Source organism: Ricinus communis, chromosome 1 (assembly GCF_019578655.1).
Source record: "Ricinus communis isolate WT05 ecotype wild-type chromosome 1, ASM1957865v1, whole genome shotgun sequence".
NCBI lineage: Eukaryota > Viridiplantae > Streptophyta > Magnoliopsida > Malpighiales > Euphorbiaceae > Ricinus > Ricinus communis.
The window spans coordinates 2,657,122-2,684,908 of NC_063256.1; the positions used below are offsets into that span (position 1 = coordinate 2,657,122).

General features: G+C 32.2%; 2 protein-coding genes across 3 annotated transcripts; one reads left to right on the plus strand and one right to left on the minus strand.

Moving 5' to 3' along the window:
* Nucleotides 1–574: 574 nt before the first annotated feature.
* On the plus strand, nt 575–2,590 carry LOC8286732 (basic salivary proline-rich protein 3). The gene is made up of 4 exons (XM_002511920.4): nt 575–1,523; nt 1,669–1,740; nt 1,980–2,192; nt 2,303–2,590. Exons 1-4 carry the CDS (start codon nt 713–715, stop codon nt 2,386–2,388), a joined length of 1,182 nt encoding a protein of 393 aa, XP_002511966.1. The 5' UTR covers nt 575–712; the 3' UTR covers nt 2,389–2,590.
* A 2,327-nt stretch (nt 2,591–4,917) lies between these two features.
* LOC8286733 (DENN domain and WD repeat-containing protein SCD1) lies at nt 4,918–22,994 on the minus strand. 2 transcript variants are annotated; one of them, XM_015728955.2, is made up of 31 exons: nt 22,500–22,992; nt 22,306–22,399; nt 21,566–21,767; nt 21,199–21,340; nt 20,973–21,073; nt 19,147–19,210; nt 18,850–18,963; nt 16,875–17,095; nt 16,653–16,707; nt 16,468–16,551; nt 15,499–15,694; nt 15,258–15,384; nt 15,075–15,126; nt 14,947–14,991; nt 14,648–14,723; nt 14,439–14,512; nt 14,308–14,358; nt 13,881–14,038; nt 13,612–13,659; nt 11,677–11,734; nt 11,499–11,582; nt 10,709–10,964; nt 10,402–10,601; nt 9,341–9,405; nt 9,094–9,217; nt 8,599–8,780; nt 8,417–8,488; nt 8,169–8,329; nt 7,870–7,911; nt 6,650–6,858; nt 4,918–5,352 (listed from the first exon to the last, which is right to left on the minus strand). In XM_015728955.2, exons 1-31 carry the CDS (start codon nt 22,665–22,667, stop codon nt 5,257–5,259), a joined length of 3,621 nt encoding a protein of 1,206 aa, XP_015584441.1. In that variant the 5' UTR covers nt 22,668–22,992; the 3' UTR covers nt 4,918–5,256. The 2 variants fall into 2 exon arrangements, with proteins under 2 accessions (XP_015584441.1, XP_048228182.1); XM_048372225.1 differs by lacking the exons at nt 4,918–5,352; nt 6,650–6,858; nt 7,870–7,911 and adding an exon at nt 7,939–8,063 and having other exon boundaries at nt 22,500–22,994.
* Between the last annotated feature and the right edge of the window lie 4,793 nt (nt 22,995–27,787).

Below are 27,787 nucleotides of genomic sequence, written 5' to 3' on the forward strand. Positions count from 1 at the left end.
TCGCTGGACAGTACCTGTTTTCATTCATAAAACCAAATCTGAATTATTTTTAATAGAGGTTAAATGAAAACCATTTTAATTTTTTCTCAATCTATTCAATTTTTAATTTTTAAAAACTAATTAAGCTCAAATAAAATAATAATAATAACACAGTAATAAGATAACAATAAATAGTAATATAGGGTGTATATATAATATAAATATAATAAAAATAAACAATCAATATTGAAACTGAAAATCAAATATTAAAAATCAAAATCAAAATTAAAATAACTGGATTAGTTAACTATTTCTTGGTTTGATTTAATTGATTTTGGTTTAATTTTCAACTCAATTAGTTTTTTTTACTGCTATTATATATACACTATAAAAAATATATAAATATTTTATATTTTAATATTAAATGATGAAAGATATATAATTATTTTAAATTGATAAATATATATAAATTTATTATACAAAATAGCATTTTTTTTTTCCGGCGGGGAATAATGCTATTTTGGTCACTATATAGATTGCATATACAGCTTTCTTTGTGCAAATTGCGAATTTTGTAAGTGTCTGCCTGCGTATGGTAGTGGCACAACACGTTCTCTTTATAAACCATTTCAAAGTCTATTTCCTCTTGCCATTCATTACACTCTTCCCCACTCCTCTCTTCTCTTTTGCCTCTCTCTCCTTTTCTGGTGTTGAACATCGAGAGCAAAGCAAAATGGGACGTGCTCAGGCAGATTCCTCAGAAGAACAACCTCAAGAATATGACCTTCAACCTCAAGAATACCAGTATGAGCCTACTTCTACTCAGTCCTTTGGAACTAATTACTATGAATCAACCCAGCAAGACCCTTACCAATCCCATTTCACCGAAACTTGCGCAAATGATCCACAACAACAACAAGACTATCAGCAAACACCTCAATCTCAGCCGCAGCAAGCACCACAGTACCCACCACCGCCACCACCATCACAAGCAGCTAACCAAGGCTATGGCCCTCAACCAGCCCAGCCCGCACAGTTTCCGCCCAGAAGTGGACTGAATAATTCTGCATACCCACCACCACCACCATCTCGACCCGCACCTTTCCCACCCCAAAGCTCAAATCTGCCCACTGCATATCCGCCACAAACAATTCCCATTCAACCCGTACAGTTCCCACCTGCAAGCTCCCAAACCAATCCAGTATATCAAAATGGACCGAATAAGCCTGCAGCTTACCCACCACAACACCCACAACAGATGACGGGCCAGCCCATATCAGGAAATTATCCTGCTCAAGTTTCGCCACAGCCTTTTCCTCCTCAGAATGCTTTCACTCGGAACGCTTACCAAGCACCTCAGCCACAGGCAGCGTCATTTCCTCCACAAAATAATGCTGGACAAGGGTATAATATGGCATCTTCGCCGTATAAACCTGCAGTTCAGACACCGGTAGCCGCGCAAGGGTTTCCGGTGGGACAGCAAGTGCAATACGGTGAAGGTTGGAGAACTGGGCTATTTGATTGCATGGATGATCCAATGAATGGTAATTACCTTTCTTCCTCAATCTTCATTTATTTAAAAAAAAAAAAAAGAACTCCTTCATTAGCTATTGATAAGAAAACAACTGAAGCATACTGATACCAGTCTAATGTTTCTTCTGTGTTTTTCTTTTCCTTTGGACGTTTCAGCTCTCACAACAGCTTGCTTCCCATGCATCACATTTGGCCAGGTTGCAGAAATTATTGACAATGGCCAGACTTGTAAGTCCTGTGTATTGATCCTTATAAACGAATATATATATATATATCTCCGGAACCATTTTTGCCATGGCCTCTAAGACCATGGCCGGAGTGCTGATTTCTATTGGCTTCGGCTGGATGTGTTCATCGCCACTGGCATCATGCACATGGATGGTTTGGTCCTGAGCAATCGGTTCGATATATATTGTAACTCCAAAATACTGATCGGATGCATTAATATATGTTTATCGTATATGCAGCTTGTGGGACGACCGGATTGCTGTATGGTTTGGTATTAGGGCTTATAGGGTTGCCGTGCATTATGTCATGCAGCTATAGAACAAAGCTTAGGGCAAAGTATGGACTGGTAGAGGCACCAGCAGCTGATTGGGTGACTCATTTCTTTTGTGAATGGTGTGCTCTCTGTCAAGAATACAGAGAGCTTCAAAGAAGAGGCCTTGATCCTGCCATTGGTAAGAACAAATCAAATCAGGGATTCGCATAAAAATTAGTTTTGTTTTATTCTTTTTGTTAAGATACTCGGATTTATTGATGTTAGGGTTACTATTGTGTATTTTTGTAGGATGGCAGGGAAATATGATGCTGCAGCAGCAGCAGCAGCCTCAAGTGGCTATGATGCCTCCAATGAACCAAAAAATGATGCCCTGATAATGTATTGTGTCTGTCTTAAATAATTAAGAAAAATGTTTCTTTTGCTTTTTCGTTTATTGTTTTGGTTAATTGAGTTGAGTTTAATTATTCTTTGAGTCCTACAATAATTAATCCACTTCTCACTGGCAAAGACCATCCTGTACAAATATTATGTTATTATGAAATTTTGTCCAAATGAGATTATTTCTATTTTTATTCCTGTTTTGATGTGTCCATTGTGTTGTTAAATAGACACTACTCATTTCAATGTATAAATTTTGAAACCAACTAAAATATTTTGGGATGTTCCTTCTTTTTTCTTTCTTCCAAAAGAATATATATATATATATATATATATATATATTATTGTCCTTAATGAGGGTAGCTGAATATGTTTCTTAATTTATTAATTTGGTTCAATTTTAAATGCAACACTCTAGAGATAATTTATATTATACGCACATAGAAATGTGTCTTTAATTAAAATAAGCTAGTTATGCAAAAGAAGTGTTTAAAATAAGCTAATTATGTAAAAACAGTGTCCAAATAAGCTAATTAAAGTGTTTAAAATAAGCTAATGTGTTTATTAACCCTTGAATCTCAAAAATAACATTTTGTTGTCTTAAACTTTGAATTAAATTTATTTTGAAAAAAAAAAGAAAAAAAAAAAACCTTAAAATTGTAGACCTGCCGAGTTCTTGAGATATAACTATATAAATTAAAGACTGTATACCTCTAAGATTTATGTGCCAAAGACTACATATATGCGAGGTGAGGCAGTCAATACTTAAAAGTCACTAATTATAAAGCATGACAATTTAATGCATTTAGAATGACATCTTTAAAATTCATAAATTTTATTAAAAAAATAGATAGTAAGAAGTCAGAATTTTTTAAATTTTTTAATTTAATAGATTTATTTATATTCTCTTATTTAGTATATCATGCCAATCAATAAATTTTAGGAATATTTATACAATAAACAAAAAGTTGGAATAATCTATCATTTATTAAAATATGAGGATTTCACAAAAAATTTTAGGAATATGTATATGAGTTTTTTAGGAATATCCATCGAGTAATATTTATTTTGATGGTTTTTGATGGATGAGATATTTATAAACTCCATGAATTTTATTTTATTTTTGTTAGATCAAATGAATTTTTTTTATAAATATTACTCGATTAGGTGCTGATGATAGGTCTAAATTATATATAGATATTTAGAGCATTTTAGATCTTTAATAATATAATTTCTATATATAATATGGTAAAAATATATATTTTTAAACTCCATGAATTTTATTTTATTTTTGTTAGATCAAATAATAGCTAGTGACATTTTATCCATATATTTGTATAAATATTACTCGATCAGATGAGTAGCTGGCTAATTGAAAGTTTGATATATCTTTATTGATGGATAAAATAAAGAATTTTTTTAAATATCTAGGGAATTAGGATGCAAAGTGAAAAAGTCTCAAATGTGTAGAAAGAATAGCGTATGCAAGTTATATGAATTATTTGGGATTATATTTAGCTTGGAGTATGATAAAGTCATATTAAATTTAAAATTGATGGTTGAACTTTACTATTCATAAATTTTTAAAATTTAAATGTATTTTAAATGAGATTTCAATCATTTAGTTAAAATTAAGAATATATATATTATTACAAATATTACCTACAAATGTGTGGATAAAATGTCACCAACTATTATTTATGGCAAGTGGTGCAATCTCAATTACTATTTAGAAATTGGGTCTGGACATTTAGTCTATTAATCGATCAAGCAAATGTTTCCAACTCAATTTTCTTTTCAAAATTTCATTGAATGGGTAATGGGTCATATTGTGCAATAAAATAATAACAAATACATAGCAATTACTTATTAATAAATGAATAAATAAATTGACTAATTATAGATAATGATAATATATTCATAATAATAATAATATAACGATTAGGATAGATAATTACATGATTTAGACGGTTACATTCACAGAAGTAAAAAAAATTCTCTTTGAGAACTTGTGAATTTGTCAACTCACGAATTAAAAACTTTCAGATATTTAAAATAATCAATTTGATAACTTTCAATTCTAATTTAGTTATTTAGAAGGTTCAGCTTAAAATTGAGGTTATGAAAGTCACTCAAAAATTCGGCAAGCTCAAACAGACTCATAGTTAAGGGAGTCGATTTTTCTAAGCAATTGTATAGAATGTTACGAAGAAAATAATTTAAAAACGAAAAAAATAGGGTAAACAAAAATCCAATCGGGTTCCTGTCAGAATTATTTCAGTAAATTACGACGATATAATTTTGCAATACCTTAAATCAGATGACAAAAATAACACAAAACATGTACTCAAAATATAAGATTCTGTTCTAAAATATAACAACATTCAAGAATGCTTTTATTGCATCCCTACTTCAAGGTCTTGACTGTCACTCGCAATAAGCAAGATGTGGAAAGATTCGTAGTCAATTAGAATTCCGCACATTCATCAAATACCTGCAACAACCATACAACAGACACTGCTATCTCGTGGCAAAAACACCATAATGTTACAGCAACAAATAGTTTCCAAGTGTTACATTATTTTCCATGATGAATTTTGTACAAAATCAACATCTCATATAAAGGAAAAAGGAAAACTGAAAGTCAAGCGCCCTTGTCGTTTGTATATATGTTTAACCGTTACAAATTAACTGCAAAAACGGCTCCCAGGTAAGAATTGGGTTTTAATCCTGAGATGATGCTAAAATCATACACTAGATTCCGTGGGTTGAAGAAAATTGAACTCGTGCTACTATACAAGAAACTTCCCACTATGCCTTAAACAATTGAAAGTACAAAGAGATGTAGTATGTAAAATATAAAATCATATGTTGATGGTTGCTTCCCACAACCTAAGAACTCCATTACGACCACCGCTGCATATCCTCTTCCTTTCCAGGTCGGAGGCCACACATCTCACCTGGATGCCAAAAGTGGTATCAGAAAAAATGAAGCCAATGAAACAAGAGACCAGATAGCAAAAGCGTGACCTATTTTTAAGATAATAAAAATGTGTGATTTTGAAACTATTTCCCAAACTATGGTGGATCTGGAGACTGCAAAGATTGTAATCATATTATGCAAGAATTGTCTCTGGAGAAACTATTATAATAATAATAAAGAAAAAAAGAGTTGAAGTGAAATCACTTTTCTGACAAGCAATTTTGGTGGCGCTTAACATGACTGGTAGCTGGCCCAGGCATGTTTGGTCCATTTGATATCGTGGTGTCAGAAAAGCGATTTCTATGCTTTTCAAATTCAATATGCTCCTTAAAGAATCCGAGTCTCCAGTGCAGTTGCATTCATGACTTCTTATGAGACTCTGAGATAGTCCATTCTCTCCCAACTTTGAGACCACTAAGCTTCATAGACCACCATTTTCTCTCAACTCCCAGATAGTATCCAAATGCCGCAGCTAACGGTTTAGTTGAAGATTCAATTGTCATTTTAGAGGTGCTATTTTATTTATCCAATAAATATATTAAATTGCTGAAAACATTTATTATTATTATTATTCTTATAATCACGCATAAGGAGAGAAAGACTCGAATTTTAGACAAAATTCAAGTTAAAATATGTATCTATCATTAGACTAAACTTGAAGGTGCATATTATTATTATTATTATTGGTGGATCCACCATAAGAGCAATGGAGGGAATGAGAGCAAATGCCCGCACTACTCACGTCCTATATCTTTGGTATTACATTGTCCCCTGATATTCACCCCATTGCCCCCAGCCCACAGCCTTGCCTCAGTTTTTAAATTTAAGCCATTAATTCATAAAGTTTGTTGTATAATCGAGTTTTTATTTAGTTTAAAAGTAATTAAGTTGTTAATAGACTTTATCATTTTCATGCAAAAATATATGATTGAACTCTTTTATAAATTTGTTCCCAACATTTTCTTTTTGTATTTGGTTTTATATGTTTTATTAAGGGATACTCAATTATGTTAACATTTATTTACTTCTTTTTTCTTTTTTCTAATTTTAACATATGATTTACTTTGCCCTAATCTCAAGACAGCTCAGTTAGTGGGTAAATTTAACTCTAGTAATTAGTACCCTAGAAAATTATTCTCGATGTGAATGATTTGCCTAAACTTAATATGGCGCATGAAAGTTCATTAATACATATATAGATAACCTTTATATTCAGTGTGTGTGTATATATATATATATATATACACATGAGCACAGAGGAAAGAGATCCATACCATAGCAACATTCTTTTGTGGAGTTCTATAAAGCTGCCACCCAGACATCTTTGAACCAGTACTGGAGAGGCCACCGAGTCTCTCTTGTGGTCGTTGGAACAGAGACATGGAATTGTCAGCGGCTCCAATTCCCAACCAGTGTTCCCCGGCATTTATAGATAATATTGCAGCATTATGAATTGTTACATTCTTCACACATCTTGTACCTCCTGATACATGCATAATAAAGGCCACGAGGGCCAGGAATATATTTAGTTGGATAACAATGAAAGTAACAATTCGAATTGTCATATCATGTAGGACTCTGTAAGCAATTATCAAACTGATACAAGACAATAAAAGAGTCCAGAGAAGAATGGGCGAGAGTAAATCGAAAAGTGATTTAAGATGCACATGTAAAGTACATTTATTGAATTTCACAAATATGTAGAAAAAGAGAAGAGAAAGTAGGCACAATAGCAGGTTAAATAGGTGCCATCTTTTGTATGTAAAAGTCTCTTGAATGTAGAACAGTGAAAGAACAAAAATTAAAAACTTCCTAATCTATCTCAACCAAATTTCTGTTTCTTATAAGAGAGAAGCATCAAACACATTAAGAAACTAAAAGAGGTGATGCCCACCAATCAAGTTGGCCATCGATGATAAACAATGTAGCAATGCTTTTGATAGAGAAAAAGAAATATAATAATACGGACCCGTTTGGTTCAAGATTGGGAATGAATATGGAAATAGAGAGGGATGAGGATGGGAATGATTATATTTTATATGTCGTTTGGTTCAATATAGAATGGGAATCAAATTCATTTATCGTTGACACCAATTATAATACTTAATTATAATTAAAAAAATATTTAATTTGTAATTATTATATACAACAAATATATAAAAATAATGTTTATATAAAGGACAAGTTATTATTTCACTTATTTGAATATTCATAATAGATTTTAACTTGATTTCCATGAAAATGAATTTTTCATTTCTTAAAGGGGAGGAAGGAATGGGTGACTCCCATTGATGGGGTAAATCCCATTCCGATTCCGGAGTAATTTTTGTAAACCAAATACTAACAATAGAAATCACTCATTCTATTTCCATTCCCAACCTATTCTTTCACGAATCAAACGACTCCTAATAGTAATCAAATTCTAACAAAATCCAACTTTTAATAAATTAAAATAGAAAAAAGAAAAATCAAAGAGAAACATTATTGCTCTTACCTTCCTCATTTTCCCAAAATCGGAGTAGTCCATCAGTCGAACCTGAAAATTAATTCAGGTTTCAGCACACATCTAAAGGTATTCTCATTTTTATTTTTCTTACCTTTGTTGGGGTTCACTTAGAAACTCAAGGGCTAGCCTACAGAATGGGGCAGCCCTCTCCCGTCCCCATGACTTCAACACTGCCACTTGGGCTTAAGTCAAGGCATTGAAGAACCAAGCCAACATGGCACAAAAAAGAAGTTCTCGAGTATGAGTCTTCTGCAAATTAAGAAATATTAAGAACAGAAGAAACCAACCTGTTATTATTCCTCTGTCTGACATTGAATAGTCAACGCATAGAATTGCACCAGCATGGCAAGCAAGAACAGCATCACATGTTCCTCGAGAAACAGACCACACTCTTGCCGTCCAATCATCGCTACCAGTAACCAGCGTATCTCCAACCATTCTAATTGACCTGAATGATGAAAAAATGTTTTACTGGCTAATGGACAGTAATTAAAATTTGAAGAAAGAAGAAAGTTGTACTGATTCTTCAGCTTACCGTATCCATTTTGTATGCCCTAATAGCTTGTGCATTTGCCTACCAGCACGGATATCCCAGATGTTTGCTACCCTGGTAGTGCAAATATTCATCAAATTGGCTTCTAGCTAAACAATAGAGAGAATGTAGAAATCGAGTCTGATAGCACTAAGAAAAGAAAAAAGAAGTTTCAAATTACATACGCATCTCTGCCAGCAGCCGCCAGGATTCCAGTGGAGTCATCATACTCCATGCATAGGACTGCACTCGAGCAACGGCCGACTGTTGCTACACAGGTATCAGTCCGAACATCCCACATCTTCACCGTTCCATCATAAGCAGAGGTAAGAACACGTTCACCTGACAACATACGGACACAGCTGACCTACAAGAGTAAAATAACAAGGGTCAACCCTAGTTTAAAATAAGTTTTTAGTTCTTTCTATAAATTTCTAAGCAAAACAATGCAAACAATTGTGCTAAATGCTTGTTTAGATATACTAATATGTTAATGCATTCATACATGTATGCAATGCATGGAAACTCCCCAAAAGGCATTAACCAAAACATTATTTTTGAAGTAAGAAAAGCAAAACAGGAAATGAGAGTATTTAAGGGAGAGACAGAGAGAGAGAGAGAGAGAGAAAAATTTAGCTAGAAACTCATAATAAACTTGGAAATATGAATAATGCTCAAACCTGTGCATCGTGGCCCTTCAGCTCTTCTAGAAGCTGCGATGTTTGCTTATCCCATACAATAACAGACTGATCATCAGATCCCGATACCACCTTTCCTCGATCAGAACTTATAGCACGAACAGTTCTGCATAAATTAAAGAAGAGATGCAAAGCAACAAAATATATTGTAACAAGAGTAAGAAGCGTGGTCATCAGCGCATGTTGACTTCCATCTAAGTAAATCTTAAACTAAAATGAGTTGATATACCGTGTGTGCCCTTTCAAAGTTGCCCGAAGTTCAGAACCACGAATACTAGGATCCCAGATCTTAACCTGCATTGGTTTTTGAAGAAATAAATAAACATAACCTATTCGCACCTATAACAGATAATAGAGCAATGTTCTCCCAAGAATCCAGCATTCCTGATTCAGGCTTAGAAATCAAAAAATTCAATGCATTTGCTACTCCTAACTCCTACAGACTATGAATATAGGAAGATGTTCAAACTATAAAATGTAGAAAACAAGTAGCTAAAAAAATCACATTTAAGGATTCCAGAAACTAAATACTTATGATCCAAGTCTTATATAGGGCTTGTTCGGGAAATTTTCAAGCACATTCTAATTTTCAGTTTGTCAAAAAGTATATTTCAGTAAATTAGCCGGTACGCTTCATACAATTTTATGACATTTTTCTTATTTCCAGCATCTCCAGGTAGGGCTGAGCCAAAGTGTCATAGGTCTTAAGTTGAGTGGAATCCTTTAGGTCTTAAGTTGACCGAAGTAGTTCTACTTTTGTATTTGAAGGCAAAGTTCCATAAGCATTAATCGAATACTGACAGGTTTAGGATTACATTTGGCTCTACAAATAACCAAGCTTATAATGTTTTATTATTTGAATTGAGTGCTGCAATTCAACCCTGAATATGATTCCTATGCGGCCTTCAATCTGATGCCTAAGGAATACAATGTATTTAGAATGTTTATATTTCTTCCCTCTTTACTTTCGCCAGAATCATATCTGGAATTCACAAAATAAATGCAGATTTCAGTTATGAGTCCCCTCTTTTCTCCCCCAAATGCAACCATAAACTCGAATATTCATTCTTATATTCTAGAATCCCGGTTCCCTACTATACAAAATTCCAATGTAAATACCAGTCCTGCAACCTATCCTATGTCATTACCACTCAAATGGTGTTTAAAACTTTAAGCATGATTTTTTAAGGCATACGGTGGCAAGGCGATCGAACACATGAACTTCCAGGAATGATTTTGAGTCTGAAGGAATTATTCTGGGGAAACAATTAATTAGGTATGCTAATTTACCATACAATCTGTGCTTCCGCTGATAAAGAATCCTGCATCTTCTCGATCGCCCACCAGATCCCACACCTCTCTTCGTGTTACACAATGTAAAGCGGTAATAGCACCACTGTGACCCCTAAGTACGCGAACATTGGTCTGAATTTTCTTTTGTCCTGCAGCAGATAAATCCTGCTTGCGGGGACTTCCATTCTCGTATGCAGCTGAATCCCAAAGGTAAAAAGAAAAAGAAAAAGAAATGTTCTGTTATGGAAAGTTAAACTGATTAAATATATTGTAATAGAAGTCCCATTGTTATCAAAAGGCAAACCTGAAGTGCCATCAGAAGTCCATTTACGAACACGAGCAAAAGAGTTTGCTCTTGATGAGTCTCTGCTAAACATACTTTGAACCCAGCTCCTACCAACACCAGAGGCCTCAGCAGGTTGCTGGTTCTCATCTGTCACATCCTTTGGACGTGGGGAAGACAATCCATGAGGTGACAATGATTGGGCTTTCACAGACGAGAGTCCCCAGTAACCAATTCGAAGTTGCTGGATGTGTGACAAAAATCCTCTAAGTTTAATCTGAAACGCAAACCGAAGTAAAGTACAATTGCATTAGATTGCCACTGGCAGAAGAGAAGGAGATCAAAGGGAGCAATTACTGATTACAGTTATGCTTATGGAACTTATCTAAGTGATCCTCTAACCCCAGAGCCTTGTGAGAAACATGTCACTGACAACATGAATTGAGAAACAGAAATGGGGAGAAGAAGAACCAGAAGAAAAGGAAGCCAAAAAACAAACAATTTTAGAGGCTAGTTAGAATGCCAATGTACATCTTCTTCCTCTAGTGTTCCTTGAGCTAGACAATTGAGCAATTCGCCCACTGGACAGGGCATGATTAGAGAATGGACATAAGACCTACTGTCATATCAAGATAAAATAACTACAGTCCAGAATGGTAGATGATTAACCCCCAAACAGAGGAACGAATCTTGCCACAATGAACATCTAAACAACCTGCAAGTTTAGAAGAAAAAAGGCCAGGAGCACGTACTACAGTATATCATAAATTTCAGACTTAGCTATAAACAAAAGAATGAAGAGCTAACTTACCAGCTGTTTGTACCCAATGTTGTTCCTCTCTGCTATAGTCTCAACCATGTACCAAGCATCAGTATCAGGTAGTCCTAATCCAGCCTTAACAATAGCATAGAATAAGGTTAAAACATTAAATGTTTGTAGGGAAAGAAAACAATTGACATGGGGAAAAGTAAAAGAAAAAGAACACCACCATGTGGGATGCCACTAGAATTAGATGCGTAGTGACTAAAGCCGCATAATTGGCTGACCTGACACAGAAACAAAGGAGCATAACGGCCAAGTATTACTTGACAAATCAGCAAATTTTCACAGCACATATACCAATTAATTCTTTACATTTAAAGAGGGAATGCGGTGTAATCTACTATTGGCGATAATATCTTAACAAATGAAAATGAAATAAATGCAATAATTAGTTTCTTCATACTTAAAGTCCAAGTATTTATGGACTTAGACTTGGGTTGTCTAAAAGAATACACTTGCAATACTTTACACATAAAGAAACTGTAGAAGTACTACAAGAATTTCCAATGATTTGCTACTTTGGAATCATATAATGCAATTCTAACCCACAGAGTGAAACTAATGATATATTGGGTTTGATGCATAAAAAATTTAAGGTGTAAAGTTTAGAACTTTCCTTTAGTTTGCTGATAATTTACAGAATTACAATGTTAATTTTCACCATATGAAACATTAGAAATCTTGTTATGAGAACCTAATTTATTTCCCATCAAATAGGAATATAAGAACCATTGTTCTAGGGTCAACCTTTTCTATTACATAAAAATTTATCCACGTGAAAAAAGAAAAGAAAAAGAAAACATATATGGCCATAGTAAAACTGTGCAAATAACAATTGGCCAAAGTTATTGTTCACAGCACTATTACTGCCACTGCCACTGCCCCACATACTGCAGCCTCAACAATCTTTTTTCGTTTGAATTTCAAAATAAAACACATGCCCATCTATTCCTCAACCTTATAAACAAAATTGCAACATTTACCACCTAACCTTTGGAATTCAATTTCAACAACACCTAAAGCTGCCTTTCATCAAACTGGATTGGCATGGGATTGTCAGTTCTCTCCTAATCTGGTTACTTAGTTAAGTTGTTACAATTAAAAAAATAAGGAAAGCACATGATAGAAGTCTCCCTCTGCTACCAAGCAAGCTAAAGAAGATTACAACCCAACTAAACATGACCAAATTAGGCTGACATGCATCTAGACTATGGTGCACAGAAACTTCACCCAATTTAAGATTCTGCGTTTCGGAAAGGAAACCTCCAAGAAGCTTCTCTGAAACATTTCAGCCCTGTTTTTGTAATATGTTAAAATAAAAAATCATTTCCAGATCAGAAATGTATTTCCTCAACGACAAAAGAAAATGAAGCAAAGGAACATGAAATTCCTAAACCGATTAGGAGTAAAGGACTAATCAAACTCCTAAACAGAAAGAAAAAATCAAAAGAAAAGTGCCATGAGTCACTATTTCTTTTCATTTTTCGCATTAATTATTATTAGGGAACTTGTAGGTATATTTACCCTGTAGTTTTAATATTTATATATTTTACTCCTATATTTTAAAATATGTACACATCTCCCCCACATCTCCATCTCCTATATTTTTGAAAAATGCTGTTTCACCATTTTCCCATTTCCATTAGCATCTGGATTCCAATTCACACAATGCATACAGACACATCATCCAAGAAGCAAGTCAAATGCAGAGAGCAGAAGGAAAAGCACTCGTGCAAAAATGGAAGGTCAATGAATCCAACAGGTGAAAATAGAATAAACTTCCTTGGATCCCAGAAGTGTGTACAAATTCCGATTATAATCAATCCTAGATTGTGCTCCTCCTTGGAAGCAAAATTATTATAATTTAAGCATTTCCACATTAACTGTTACTACCAATATCAACTATGCAAGAAAGATAGAGCATTAATTAACTTGACCTCTGACTATTATTTCAGATCTATCTCTTTGTTTGAATAAGAGAGCAACATAGAATCAATGAGCATAAACTATGTAACAAGATCAGTAAACCATGAAGTGAAGAAAAATATGTAACTGATGAGAACTTAGTGAATATACAACTTTTAATAATATGCATTCTTACTTGCTTGAAGAATGCTCCATTAGATGGTCAAAGTAGCCTTCCCAAAACCTACAACTCGAAACGGAGGAAAAGGAGAAAGAAGATCAAATTCAACCACTTATAAGAAAACAAGGGAATCCAAAAATTCTAAAATGAGTATAGTTGGCGAGCCAAGGTTATAAAAGAAAAGTCCATATGGTGCAAAGCAAAACTAACAGAAATTTGGCAAATTTTGAAAAATAAGTAATGACATAAATCAATTCCGTCAGGAATTTACCAATAACACATACCGTAGCTCCTCCCAAATGGACAGCGCACTTAAATGGCGCTGGACATAGTCAGGAACATTATTGGCATCCTTTTTATACATCTCAGCAGATACTTCAAGGGCATCTCTAATCGTTGAGACATCATTCCGGGAAGTTGCACGACTAATTGCCGTTTTAAGCTGTTGCACAGTTAAAGTTTTGGGGATTAAGATAGGTTGACATAAAAGATGAAATAGGTTGGCAAGTGCAAAAGAAACACTCAAAAAGCAATTGACTAGTAAGCAGGGGAAGCATCAGAAAACTTTCACCAAAGTGAATCTGAGTCACTAAATTCAATGTATGAAATTAAGAACTGTATTTAAAAACAAAATTACCAACTTTTACATTTCAGAAATCCGACCAACAGAAATTATCTAAGAAATTAATCCTAGTCATGACATCTACATACCAACTCTTTCACAGCAATGAACTGCTCATCAGTCAACTGAGAGTGCCAACCCTGCAAACACAAATCCAGACAAGAGTTAGCTCAGACACAATTAAGTATTCTATCAGATCATGCCTCTCATGCCCACATACTGAGTGAATATGCTCTCCTATACATTCAACAAACCCGCTGCCCCCAATCCCCTCTGCATCAGACTCGATCAGTGCTGCAAAGGCAGTAACAAAGGCTCATTAATCTAATTTACTCTTTCAGAAAGTATACTAAATTGGAAACAGAAAAAAAAAAAAAAGAATTGTTGGCCTAAAAATCAACAGAATTTTGAGCTCTTCTATAAACATACCAAGGATTGTGCCATATTCAAATGAAGAAAGTGGATCATCAGTGGCGCCCAGTTTCAGAAGACGAAGCCACAAACCCTATACAAGGATAAAACAACAATAACTGAAACCTGGAAAAATATGATAATGGAACTGGAAAATAGAATACTATTTACAAATAAGCTAGCCATGCATTTTCTTTTGACTGGAAAATCATTTCCCACAGAATAAACAAGGCCTTTTTACTTCAGAAAGTGTAAAATCCTAGATCCACAGAACTCAGTACGATATGCAGGGAAAGAACACCATGAGAGAGTTCTACCTGCAGCTTCACTTTAATGTCCAAAACCATGCGGTCTCTTTCCGCCTGTAAAAGTTTGGTAATAATTGTTCAAAATAGTGCTAGAACTTCAATCGTAGAACTACATTTTCACAGTACAGAGAACTTACAGCTCTCTCCATTGGACTAAGAGAGTCCTTACCCACTTGCACAGATGGTGAGCTGGTAAATAAATAAGAGAAATTAGGGAAAGTATTATTCTGGACTAAAATAACACCAAGTCATGAGGATTAGGACCAGTATAAACCTCAGCAGGATACAAACAATATAACCTAGCAAAAATATAGATATACCTAGGAGCATGCTTTATGTATTCAAATGCTCCACTAGCTGCTGCAAGAATCTGCTTTCTCTTCTCCTCTTGCTCTTCTGATCTAATGTTTGCAGGAAACCTATCATAAGTATATTTGGCACCTGATCCTGCAGAACCAAAGACAAAAGGAACAAACTTACACTCCAAAAACTACAAGAAATGTAACCGTATCCATTTCACACCTATAAACATAATTAGCAACTAGAACACCTCAAATTTACCTGAAGTTCCCACATTTTGATCTGATATAGTTATAATCTCAGGCTCTATCAATGACGAGGGAAGAATTGAAATAGGATTCTGACCCCTTCCAATTGCATCTTGCAATTTCTCAAGAAGATTAAAATTGTTCTCATCAGAACCTACACCTCTCTCCAGATAGTCTAAGAAACCATGAGAGTCTAAAAACTGTGCTATCTGCCAACATGGAACATAACAAATGAGCACAGAGAGAAGCATAATATAATAAAGCACATATTAAATTATTGAAGAAGAAAATTAAAATAAAAGGCAAAATTATATAACTCAATAATTCGCAATTCATTAAAGAGCTAATAACCAAAAATCACAACTTTTGTGTTTAGTCTCCTGGGTTTGACCAAACCTTTTAATTTTGGCTATTTTAACAAGATTTCAGAAATTGGCTCCCAGTTTAGCCAACCAGTCAAGAATAAGAAATAATAATCTTTTACTGGTTGAATAACAGGTAATACTTTACTTATTTCCTTTCCCTCTCCTTTCCTCTTTTTCTCCGCTCTCATTTCTCCTCATCTCCACCCATCCCTCTCTCTCTCTCCTGTCTTAGCCCATTTCCCCCTCTATCTCTTTCTCTCTTTACTTCAATGAAAGAACACAAGTATGGGCTGCTTTTTTCCTCCAACAGGCAGCAACAGTATTATTAACTATTGCCTTCTTGTCAACTGACAGAAGAAAAATTTCTCACTCCACAAAAAGCAGCCAAATCACTAAGGGTTTCTCTCTCTCTCTCTCTCTCTCTCTCTCTCTCTCTCTCTCTCTCTCTCTCTCTCTCTCAAATTAAGCTAAAATCTCCAGAATTAAAAGGGTTGATCAAACGTGAAAAATTGTGAAAAATTGTGAAAAAGAATAATTGAACATTTTAGGCCATTGGTTTAATTAGCTAACCAGGAATTGTCATTCAGAAGCAAGTGATCAAGAGGAAAAGAAATCACCATGGGCTCTGGTGGCTGGTTTGTTGATCGAGAGCGCTTCTTCAAGAATGCTTGAGTGTTGAAGACCTGAGTTGCACTATTTTCCTGACACAATTTGTTTTCAGAAAAGTAAATTTCATGGATTACAATGTGAAAGTTTTATAAAGAATTTCATAAATCAAGAAAAATGATATAAATAACCATACAATGAAATTGCGGTAGCCACCTAGGATTGATGCAAAGAACTTTAAGAAAATTAACCTGCATATGGTAGACAAATACGATCAGCACTAAAGTAGGAAAAAAATTAAGACAGATTATTCATATTTTATTTTAATGCTGCATTCTGTGCATAATGGGAAAAATGAGCACTGACACATTCGAAAGAAAGCTACTTCATAAACATTTCACTTTCATCCAAGTATCACCTAAGTTGGAGGTCATGCTCTTCCCCCCAGGGCTTGCTGCAACCTCTAGAATGTTGATCAGATAAACCAAAGATTCCAGCCTTCATATGATCTATTTCCATGACATTAGGGAACAACAACTTCAGAATCTCACCACGAAGAGTACTTAATTCAGGCTCTGGGACAAGCGGTATTTCCTCTGTTGTGCTAATTCGGTTATACTCAAGGTCCACAACAACAACCTACAGCAGAAAAAAGAGGAGAAGAAGTATATTAAATCCAAGAATTTCAATTTCCTAACCAAAAGTGCGAGCGTGCACGTCTGTCTCTGACTTTTTAAACCAATTAAATGAAATGCATTACAAAGAACATCATCATGATTGTAGACTTCAAAAATACAAAAAAGAAGTGGACTTCATACGCCACAGTATAAGCAATAAAAAGAATATGCAGCAATCTGCTATAAAAACCCTTTCCAACATTAAAGAAGCCAGTTAGTGTAATGAGAGAAGCCTTATTCTAGTTACACAGTTGACCTTTTTATATTGCTTCTCACAATGCCACACTCATAGAAAATGCACAGCTAATCAGGATAGACTCACTTATCAGTTATATAAAGACAAATGCCTGTTGACAAAAAAAGAAAGAAAGAAAACAAATATGAGAAGAGACATAGAACCAAGGACCAAATATCTGAGGATGAAGAGGCCAAAATAACAACTAATTGCAGGCTAATACAGCAATAAGTTGATGTCATATGTTTGCATGATAGTGGGCCCAGGTTGTAAAATTCTCAGTCATAACTGTAAAGCAGGTGATAACATATATCAAAACTACCATGATTAGATAATGCAGACTTTAATATGAATTTGTTTCCTGATAAATGGGCTAGGGTAGAACTCATTCTCAAAAGCTAGCTCAAAGGAAGAGGGTGCCTAACCCACTTACATACACTATAATAGCCCAGTAATCAAGCAATGTTGATAAATACAACTTCTTCTAACACCCTCCCTCACGCTTAGCATGACATGCAAACAGGCCGAGTCCAAACTCAACATCGTAGACAAAAGGCCGGCTCTGATACCATTGATAAATGGTCTTTGGGTAGAACTCGTTCTCAAAAGCTAGCTCAAAGGAAGAGGGTGTCCAATCCACTTATATACACTATAACAGCCCACTAACCAAGCAATGTGGGATAAATACAACTTCTAACATTTTCCAACATATAGAAAATGAAGATTTATTGTGGGAGAAGCATAATTACAAAGATGCATCTATATGTTTTAGTTAACTAATTTCTAATGTTTACTTTTATGCATTCCGTTAGTAATTCCCCTAAGAAATGCGGAACCAATTAAAGACCATTCTAGAGTAAGCAGCCGAGCAGGCAAGCATGAAAAAAACTGAAAACGAATTTAGAGAAGAGAAGGTCAAGGAACCAGTATTTTCCTTCTATAAATTAGATTCGCATCTCTAAAAAAATTTAAGAAGCAAACAAATTGTTGAATAAAATGTTAATACCAGTTAATCCAAATAATTTATTAATCAATAATTCTCATTTTAGTTTCAAAATCCCAAAATCCCAATCCAATATTTTCAGCTTTTAAATCGGTTTAAAAGATGTTTTTTAATGGCTTGCTTATCCAATGCATGCCCAACCACAGAGGGGAAGGCACAGAAAGCATATTATGACGACAAACAAGTAATTATTCAACTGCCACATAGCAAAATGGAATTTGCTTTCTAAATGAAATTTGCTATTTCCATAAAGATTTATACAGTTTGCACCAAGTTTTTGTTGTACTTGAGCAAAGGAACCATTGCTAAATTCTACTTAGCTTAATCATCGTGGCAAAATGTTGTTGATCAGGGAACCATTGTCAATTGCAGAATAAAGTAATAACAACTTGCACATAACAGAAGTCATGAAGAAGTATTGCAAACAAAAAACACAAACTTAAATAAATGAACACCAAGGTTTAAGTATAAAACTTACACCATCCATTGCAAGAAGAGACGTATCAACACCTGAATGGAGACCCATCATATAAGGGGTAGGAGCATCAATATAGTCTACTCCACTGAAAAATAGTAATGGAATGTAGACATGCTTCAGCACAACAAACATAAAACAATTAGATGAAGCCGAGACATAAGAACAGCATTAGACTATGTATTTTGAAATCAACAGCAATTTCCAGCAATAGAATAAGGAATCCATAGCATAATGATGCTAAGATAAATATTCTATTCTAGCCGGATATTGCATCAAATTCTTAGATTTAAGACTTACTTGCCACCTGAAAGGATAAATTAAATGGCATATAGCCTCTGATACTAGAGTTAAAATCGAATACCTGCCAAAAGACAAGGTAGGATAAAATTAGCATCTTTGGCAAATTATAAGAATGGAAGCTGTCTATTAAGCTACAATAATGATGGTGAACCTCGATGGCAGAAGCCTTGGCCTATAAGAAGAAACTTACAAGTTACCTGTAGTCATTATTGCTCATCATCATACCATTGGTTTTAAGTAAATTCATAAGAGATTCACAAATTACTTGTGGTCATTATTGCTCATGATTATACCACAATTCTAAGAAAATTCACCAGTATTCAATTTATAGAAATCTAATGCAACTTGGAATACAGATAACACAAATATATAATATATGAACAGTATCAAAAAAGCTATTAGAACTTTTACAGAAAGATTCTTTAAATATATATTAAAAAAAAAAAACTGATAGAGATAGAGTTTTTATCACAAACTATGAATCCATTTTAACAAACACAAAATGTTTGGCACAAGATTCACTACATTAATCCCATAAACTTACTTCAAATGCAGTTTATACTTATAACTTCACATGCTACCTACTATCACTATCTATACATACGTTTAAGCCTTGACAAGCAACTACGCAAGGACACAAAAACATGTAGAATTTAATAAGGAATATAGTAGTGGTAACAACAGTGTTCTCACAACAAACATATTATGCATCCATCGAAGACATGAGGGATATTGAACTTAAAAATTTGGTTTCACAAATTTGTAACAATTTATGTGGAAGTCTGATTCTTTTTATTTTTCATATGGTTCTCTCCTTTTCAATTTTACTGATCTGGATAACAGTAAAACGAAACACGATGTTGTACAAGAAACGAGCTTTGCTGCCATGTGCCAACCACAATTTGAGGATATGAATGCAAGTATCATATTTCTAAGACAGACAAGAGGTACTGGAAACAAAACATGGCTTTAATGTGTATTCATAATTTCCAATATATAGCTTCTAGTTTTAAATTGTAATTTAAATTTGTATGCTAGCAGATTTCATTGGGTTAAAGAAAAGCATTATCAGGTATGTCTCCTGGCATACATGCATAAAAACCATGATTTTACAAATTTTCTAAGCAAACATAATAATCATGTAACTGCAGCTATGAAAATATCTTAAGCTAGATCACCGGTTGCACCAAAAAAAAGAAGCAAATAAAGCCAGTGTTGACTCTTCTAAAAATCAATAAAAGTTCATTCAAGCCAATCTTTAGATAGCCATAAACCGTTGTATCATGTATGCATAAGATTAACTGAACCAATAATTAGATTAATAGCAAAAGCCACCTCTAATATGATAAAAAAAAATTGTGGAGGCCTCATGGTTGCTTGACAACAATAACTATAACATGCCCTTGGACATCTGCTATTGGATATGGTTTAAGCAGATGATAATTGTCTCACTTGGAGCAAGTTACCAAGACCTATAGAGGAAGTACCACATAGTAGTTGTATGCATAATATGCTACAATCAGAAAAAAAGAAGTAGAAGGAAAGGCAACTCACAAATTAGGAGAGCAAGAAAACATAAAATAATGCAAAAAGGAAACATTGTACAGCATATTCTTTAATCAAATATACACATAACCTACACAAAATTTATTGGGGCATCACACGATTATTAGAACTTTATCCGGATGCCGAACCCCAAGTTAATTCCTAACGGCATCCATAATGGCATTGCCAAAATCAAAATGATAGCAAGCTAGGTAATATATCTTCTTTTGATAATAATCAATTGTCAAAGCCTCAAAGGTCAAAGGTAAGAGTGATACTTATTGGATCGAAGTAAAATCCTCCTCTCAAGCAACACAGCAGTAAAGAATTTGATCAAGTTGTCGACATCCAAGCATTGTACCAGTGGCTGAAAAGATATCTGCATTTAATTAAATTGATATTAGTTTACAATACAACCAAGTTTCTGGTAAACACTATCCAAAATACACAATAAGCAATAGTAGATTGCAGCAAATAAAATAAAGAAGAGAGAGGAAATCATACATCAGCATGAGGGAGTCCATCTCTTGGTGGAGCCTCCACAGAGAGCAGACAGTTTTCAATAGCAAACAAGACTCGATCCCTCCCGGCTGTAGGCAGAGGTACATTGGAGATCATGTATGCTATAACATCCCATAACGGCTTACTGAAATTTTATCAGATCCAACGACATTAAGGCACAGATATAATACCATGGATTTCCATTATTTGGGTGTGAAGACAAACTTAATTTAACCCATACTGAAAGATCCCAAAATCAGAATAAATGTTAACATGGTGTTTTGGAGAAACTAAAGGATGATTAAATAAGCATGTCTACAGGGGAAACTAAGTAAACCAAAATGTCTGATCCACACTGAGGGATTCTTACCTACTTCCACTGGGGGAAAAGCAAAGTGCAAATATCTCTTCTAGTGCATTCCGGAGGACACTGAAACTAGGTGAGCGTGAAACAAGACAAATACATTTGTCAGCAAATGAATTTGCTGGTATACGGTAAGCTTCAGCAATATCCTCACTAACTGGATCCCGAAAGGCAATGCAACTAACATAAATTTTTGATCCATCGCCCTCTGCAGAATAAGTTCACATTTGACTAATATCTTAGTAAAATAAAGTAGAATCAGACTAAATGAAAGACAGAAAATGAACTACCCTTCAAAAACAGAGCTCTGTTCAACTAAATAAAGCCTAAATCCTGAACTACTCCCCATAAATTTTCTCCACTCAATACACTTTCAAAATGCATTTGATTTTATATGAAATCAGGCCACTGAAAACCAAGAATGCCTATATTGCACACTCACCTTGCTTAAAAAGTGAAATATATATGGAGACAAAATAGCCTTGTTTAGAATGAATCGTGTGAATTGAATTCTTCAAAAAATCATGACATTTGTCGCATGATTTCATTTCTTACAAAATGCCTTGTTTTCTTTTAAGTTGTAAGGATTAAATTTCTATCAAATATAACCTCGCAAAACATGAGAAGTGAACATTTAGACTTTCTAAACACTATGAAAGTGAAGTACATTGCTTAATAAAGTCAATATTCTTGGAGACAGAGTGCAATACATAGACTAAATAAGTTTCCATTAATGAGATTTTTACCAGTTAGAACAATAGGATAGCTCCTTGGAAAGCTAGAAGCATCATTAGCGTCAAATCCGGAGGAATAAAACTCCACACCAGCAGGAAGCACACACTGCCATTTCAAAAACACATCATAAAAAACAGATCTATAGATTTATTAAAGATCACTTAAAAGAAGAAACGCAAAATTTCTTAAAAAAAAAAAAACATACAGTAGGAAGCTGAGGAGGAGGAGGAGAGTGATGATTATCAGGAGGATATTGATCGAGAAGAGACGCAAGATACATCACTCCTCTTCCATGATATCCTTTGTTTCCGTCTAGGGTTCTTAGCTCTGCTCCTAGTCCACACACCACAAAATACTCGAAGATCCGCGCCATTGATTGATTTCTTAGAATAGACTCATGGCGCGAGACTTGATCTGGTTTATTCTCCTTGCATGCTATTGTATTCTATTTTACTTTAGGCATTCACTAGAATTTTGATTGTGCTGTGCTGTGTTCGGCTGGTATTTTTGACGAGCTTAGCTGCTAACAGGAAATGAATGCCGTGATTGTCAGATGAAGATGATCATTAACCGGAAAATAAAAAGAAAAAACAAAATCTGCAACAATTATGCAGCTAATATATTTACGGATATTGTTTTGGAATATTAATTAAAAATTTGTATAGCAAATTTCTGCTTTTCCCTGAGTCTTAATCTTTGCATTGTATTTTGATCGAAATAAATCTTATAGTTTTTAAATCTAAAATTGGTATATTAGTTAAAATAAATATTTATTTGAAATTTTATATATTAATTTTATGAAATTAAATTATTTTAAAACATCGTCGGAAATCCTTATATCAGTCAAAGACTTTAATTAGGATTATACACATTGTTAACTAATTCATTTATTTATGCAAGTTTATAAGGGTAAACTTTAATGAATTAATATTGCTCATGCATTTAAAAATTATATCTTAATATTAATCATAACATCAAATTTTAAGTGATAAATTTACCAGCAAACTCATCATATTCTTTCTTAATTTTTATTTTAATCAAAAGGTCATCACCAAATTTAATTAATTGAATAATGATTATTAGTATTATTTAATTCATATTTTTTAATTTAACCAAATCAAATTCAACTATAGGGTTAAAATTTTTTCCCCTCTTCCCTGTTTGCATAATTCATAATATTTTCATTTTCTCCACTGAGATTGTCCAAAAAACAACAAAAAAAGAAAAGAAAAATCTCCATTGGGACTTTTCTTTTCCAAGTTCACCTTTGCCGCAATGTTTTATACTATTAATTCGTAATATGGGGTTCTTGCTGGGAGGATACCTTCTTCTATATGTAATATTTGGAATGAGGGTGTTTATAGTGATTTTTAATATGTTAACATATTTATTAAACAAAAAATTATAAAATTTAAATTAATTTATATAAAAATAAATTATATATTAAGATATTATGTATAAATTTAATTTAATTTATATAATATTTATATATATATATATATATATATATATATATTAAAATAAATGACATGATTATAAATGATCACACCTTAGAAAATAATAGAATAGCTTATCTCCAAATTATTATCATATTCTTCAGTTACATCTTTATCCTTGTGACCCATGTCAGAGCTTCTACCTTTATTTCTTGATGTGAAAACTAACTCCTTTCTAATACACGACGCCAACAAGTCAGACTTGTTGCTTTGCACTGTTCGTGTTGGGGTGGCCTTTTTGGCCTTTGGCATCTGCTGGTATGAAAAGGCCTAGCCGGCTTTTGTTAAATATTTTTCATTGATGTTTTTGAGGAAGAGATGTAAAATTAGGTTTATAGTAGCAATATAAAGACTTGTTGAGAGTCACTAAATTCTGATTGGAGCTTTAGCATTTCAGAATTTTCATTAAATGAAAGGTTGATTACAGCTGAGTTGCCATCATTTATTCTTCCAATGGGTCAATGTTTTCGGTCTAAAGAGTTATTTACAAGAGCCATTCGTGGGAAGTTTTGTTGTTGTTGTAAATTGACCCTATCCAATTACATATCAGGAAATTGAGACGGCAATAAAGGGATTTAGCAAAAAAAATGTCTTTAGTATTGGAGGAAATGGACAGGTCCACAAAGTTGTATTACCAAAAAGCGCTGAGATTGCAGTGAAGCGAATTTCCCATGAAAATGATGGGAAGTTTTTGGTTGAAATTGAAAGATTAAACTTAATATTAACCCATAAAAATCCGAAATTAACAAAATCTAATGTTATTCGAGAATTCACTGGAAAATAAAATCAAGAACTTCAATTGGAAGAGAAGCTATTGAAATGAATCCAAACATCAATTTTAGAGTAGGTGAGGAGCTTGAAACTTTGAAAATTCAACAAGTTTCTATCCAAAAAGCAATTGCATAAGAGATTAGGAACCGAGGCTTGTAACTGTAGAAGAAATAAAACTGAAGTCCTAAATAAAGATAATTTATAAATGAAGAAAGAAAAAAAATTATAAAAGATGAAATAAAAATCCTAAAAAAAGAGACGATAAGAAGAAAAAGATAAGATTTATGATAAATATGTTTTGCCACGTCAAATTATAAAAAGATATCAATATTGCGTGTTATAATTTAACAAAGCATGCTCTGCTATATAAATTAATAAGTATTTATGTGTTAGATAATTATCAAATTTATATATCTAGCGATTCAAATTCAAAATAGAAAGAGCTATCTAATCAAATGCATGCATATGTATTCAGCCTAAAAATGTATATATGAACTAAATGTATTTCATTTTAAACGTTTTTAAGTTTTTTGTACATGTTTCAGTCAACAAAAATCGTTTTCTTACAGCTTATTCCAATCCAATCAGTAATGAAATTAAAACTTATGTACCAATGTTTTGGAATGACATGCGACCACCGTTACAAACATTTTAGACGTGCTCGATCATAATTCAGAATCCAATCATATATTCAGATCTATGTGCATGTTATATAGACTTAAAAAAACAAAACAAAAAATAGGGCTGCTAAGCTTAGCATAAAAAGAAAAAAAAAATGAGGGGGGCCCATGTTTTTTTTATACTTTTTCTCATTTATTTGTAATATTCAAATTAAAAGTAAAATTATTTTATTTTAATTTTCAGCATATAATAAATAATTAAAACTATATTGATTTTCTAAAAAGACTACATTAACGGTACAGTTATTTATTTATTTAATTCTTTTAATTAAAATTATATTAATTTCTCTAAGGAAATAACTATATTAATGATAAGATTTTTACATCTATTTAAGTTTCTTTCAACATAGTTGTGTATCACGAATATCAATAAAAATTTAAAAGCTAATGTTTATTTTGCATTAGATCTTTCAATATAGGTTTTATTTATAAAATTTAATATTTTTATATGATTTCTTTTTAATAATTTCAAGGGATAATTTTTACATTTCTATAAAAATATCATATTTATCTTTTATGTGGCTTTGACTCCTTACTCTTATTCATGATGATATATGATAAATTATAAGTTAATCAACATAAATTATAGGTTCATTGGTAGCATATTATAGATTCATCGACAATATACGATTAAAAGTAGTTATAAACAATAAATGTATTAAATAAAAGTATAAATTCATCAATTAACATATAAATTTAATTTATGAGCTATAATTTATAAATTTTAAATGCATAAGTGATGAACTCATTGTTTATAATTATAGATTTTTTTAAAAAAATTTAACTTATAAATATGTGGTTTTCTTATATTTATGGACTGTATTATATGAATCTCAAATATACATATAATGAATGCAAAGCTTAAAATTTGTAAGTTCCTTTCTATTTACATATTATGATTGATGTTTATAATTTTCATTATTGAATTTGTATTCATTTTATGATTTATAATTATGAATTAGAAATTGATTATTGTAATGTTTTATTAATATTACAATCAAATTTTAAGAAAATATTATTATGTAATGGTAAAAAATAATTAAAATTAAATTTTAAAATATATATATATTAAAGTGTTAGATTTTATATTTTCATAGAAAATTGAACCATAAATAAAGTTTCATGTATATATGAAATTTAGTTTTAATATATGATATTTTTCTTATAAAAATACTAGTAAATTATAAATAAATAAATTTAGTATTTGATAAAAATATTAAATACAATGAAAATTAAAATAAAAAATAAAATGAAATTTAATAATAATATAGTAGAAATAAAGAGAAAAACATTAAAATTAATGAAAATAAACAAAGGAAAAAAAGAAAAATGGAAATGCGTGATCTATACTTTTCTTTCTTTTTTTTTCTAAAATCTAAAATCTATTATATTATATGCACATAAATCCTAAATACATTAATTCATATTAGATGACAATTCATAACTTTTTATAAATCTTAAAAACATTGACGTTGAATTTCAACGTAATCCATATTAATAATTTGGTGGTTTCTATGGTGACTTTGTTTAAAATAAAATAAGTTTATTTTATTTTAAACCAATGATTCTTAATTAGATTAAATCTGATCCCTTAATTTTTAGAAGTAAATATAACTAACAATCTGTTTAACCCTCTATAATTTTAAAATTACAAAAATAATTAATATTTTATGAAAAGTAACAATTCTTTTCATATCTTTTACAAATTATGCTAATTTTTCATAAAAATTACTAGTTGTAAAGAAATGAATGATATTATGAAAAAAATAATTACTTTTACGAAATTTAATAATTTATAAAAAGATTGATAAATTCATGAAAAATATTAAATTTTTCATAGTCGTGAAATATATTGCTAAATTACAAAAAATAACCATCATTTTCATATTTTTCGTAAATTATACTAATTTTTCTATAAGTGTTATTTATTGCGAAATAATAAATATTACGAAAAAATAATAACTTTTAAGAAATTTAATGATTTATGAAAAAATTGATAAATTTATGAAAAATATTAAATAATTTTATAATCGCAAAATTTATTACTGAATGACGAAAAATGACAATCATCTTCATATATTTTCTTAACTTAAACTAATTTTTGTATATTTTAAGGGTGTGTGGATTTTTTTAAATTATCTTATACTACTTTAGTAAACTTCATTTTTACTCAGTAACTTGTGATTAGAGATTATCAATTTTTTAAAAAAATTATGTAAGTTAAAGTAAATATTGTTACTTTATTTTAAAACAAAATAATCATAGAATTTCCCTAATACTTTATATTCTTTAATTTAAATTAAATGGTGAATTGAATTTTCATTTAAAAAAATGGGTAGTTCTTTTCTTTTTTGCCTATGCTAAGACTGAAATGAGCATGTTTCCATAGTGCACTACAAAACATTAGGCAATGAGATATGACTCTTTTTCCCGTAAAGCTATTTTTATTTTTATAAAAATACAATGTAATTTAAAAAAATTGTAAAATATATTATATAAATATTAATGAATAGTATAAAATAATAAAATAATTATAAATTTTGTAA

Coding starts and splice junctions, on each gene's coding strand:
- LOC8286733 (XM_015728955.2), bottom strand. CDS start 22,667: ATGGCGCGGATCTTCGAGTATTTTGTGGTGTGTGGACTAGGAGCAGAG. Junction 16,552..16,652: donor GTGGCTACCGCAATTTCATT/GTATGGTTATTT, acceptor AAATTGTGTCAG/GAAAATAGTGCAACTCAGGT. Junction 6,859..7,869: donor ATTTTGGGAAAATGAGGAAG/GTAAGAGCAATA, acceptor TGCATGTATCAG/GAGGTACAAGATGTGTGAAG.
- LOC8286732 (XM_002511920.4), top strand. CDS start 713: ATGGGACGTGCTCAGGCAGATTCCTCAGAAGAACAACCTCAAGAATAT. Junction 1,741..1,979: donor TATTGACAATGGCCAGACTT/GTAAGTCCTGTG, acceptor TCGTATATGCAG/CTTGTGGGACGACCGGATTG. Junction 2,193..2,302: donor AGGCCTTGATCCTGCCATTG/GTAAGAACAAAT, acceptor GTATTTTTGTAG/GATGGCAGGGAAATATGATG.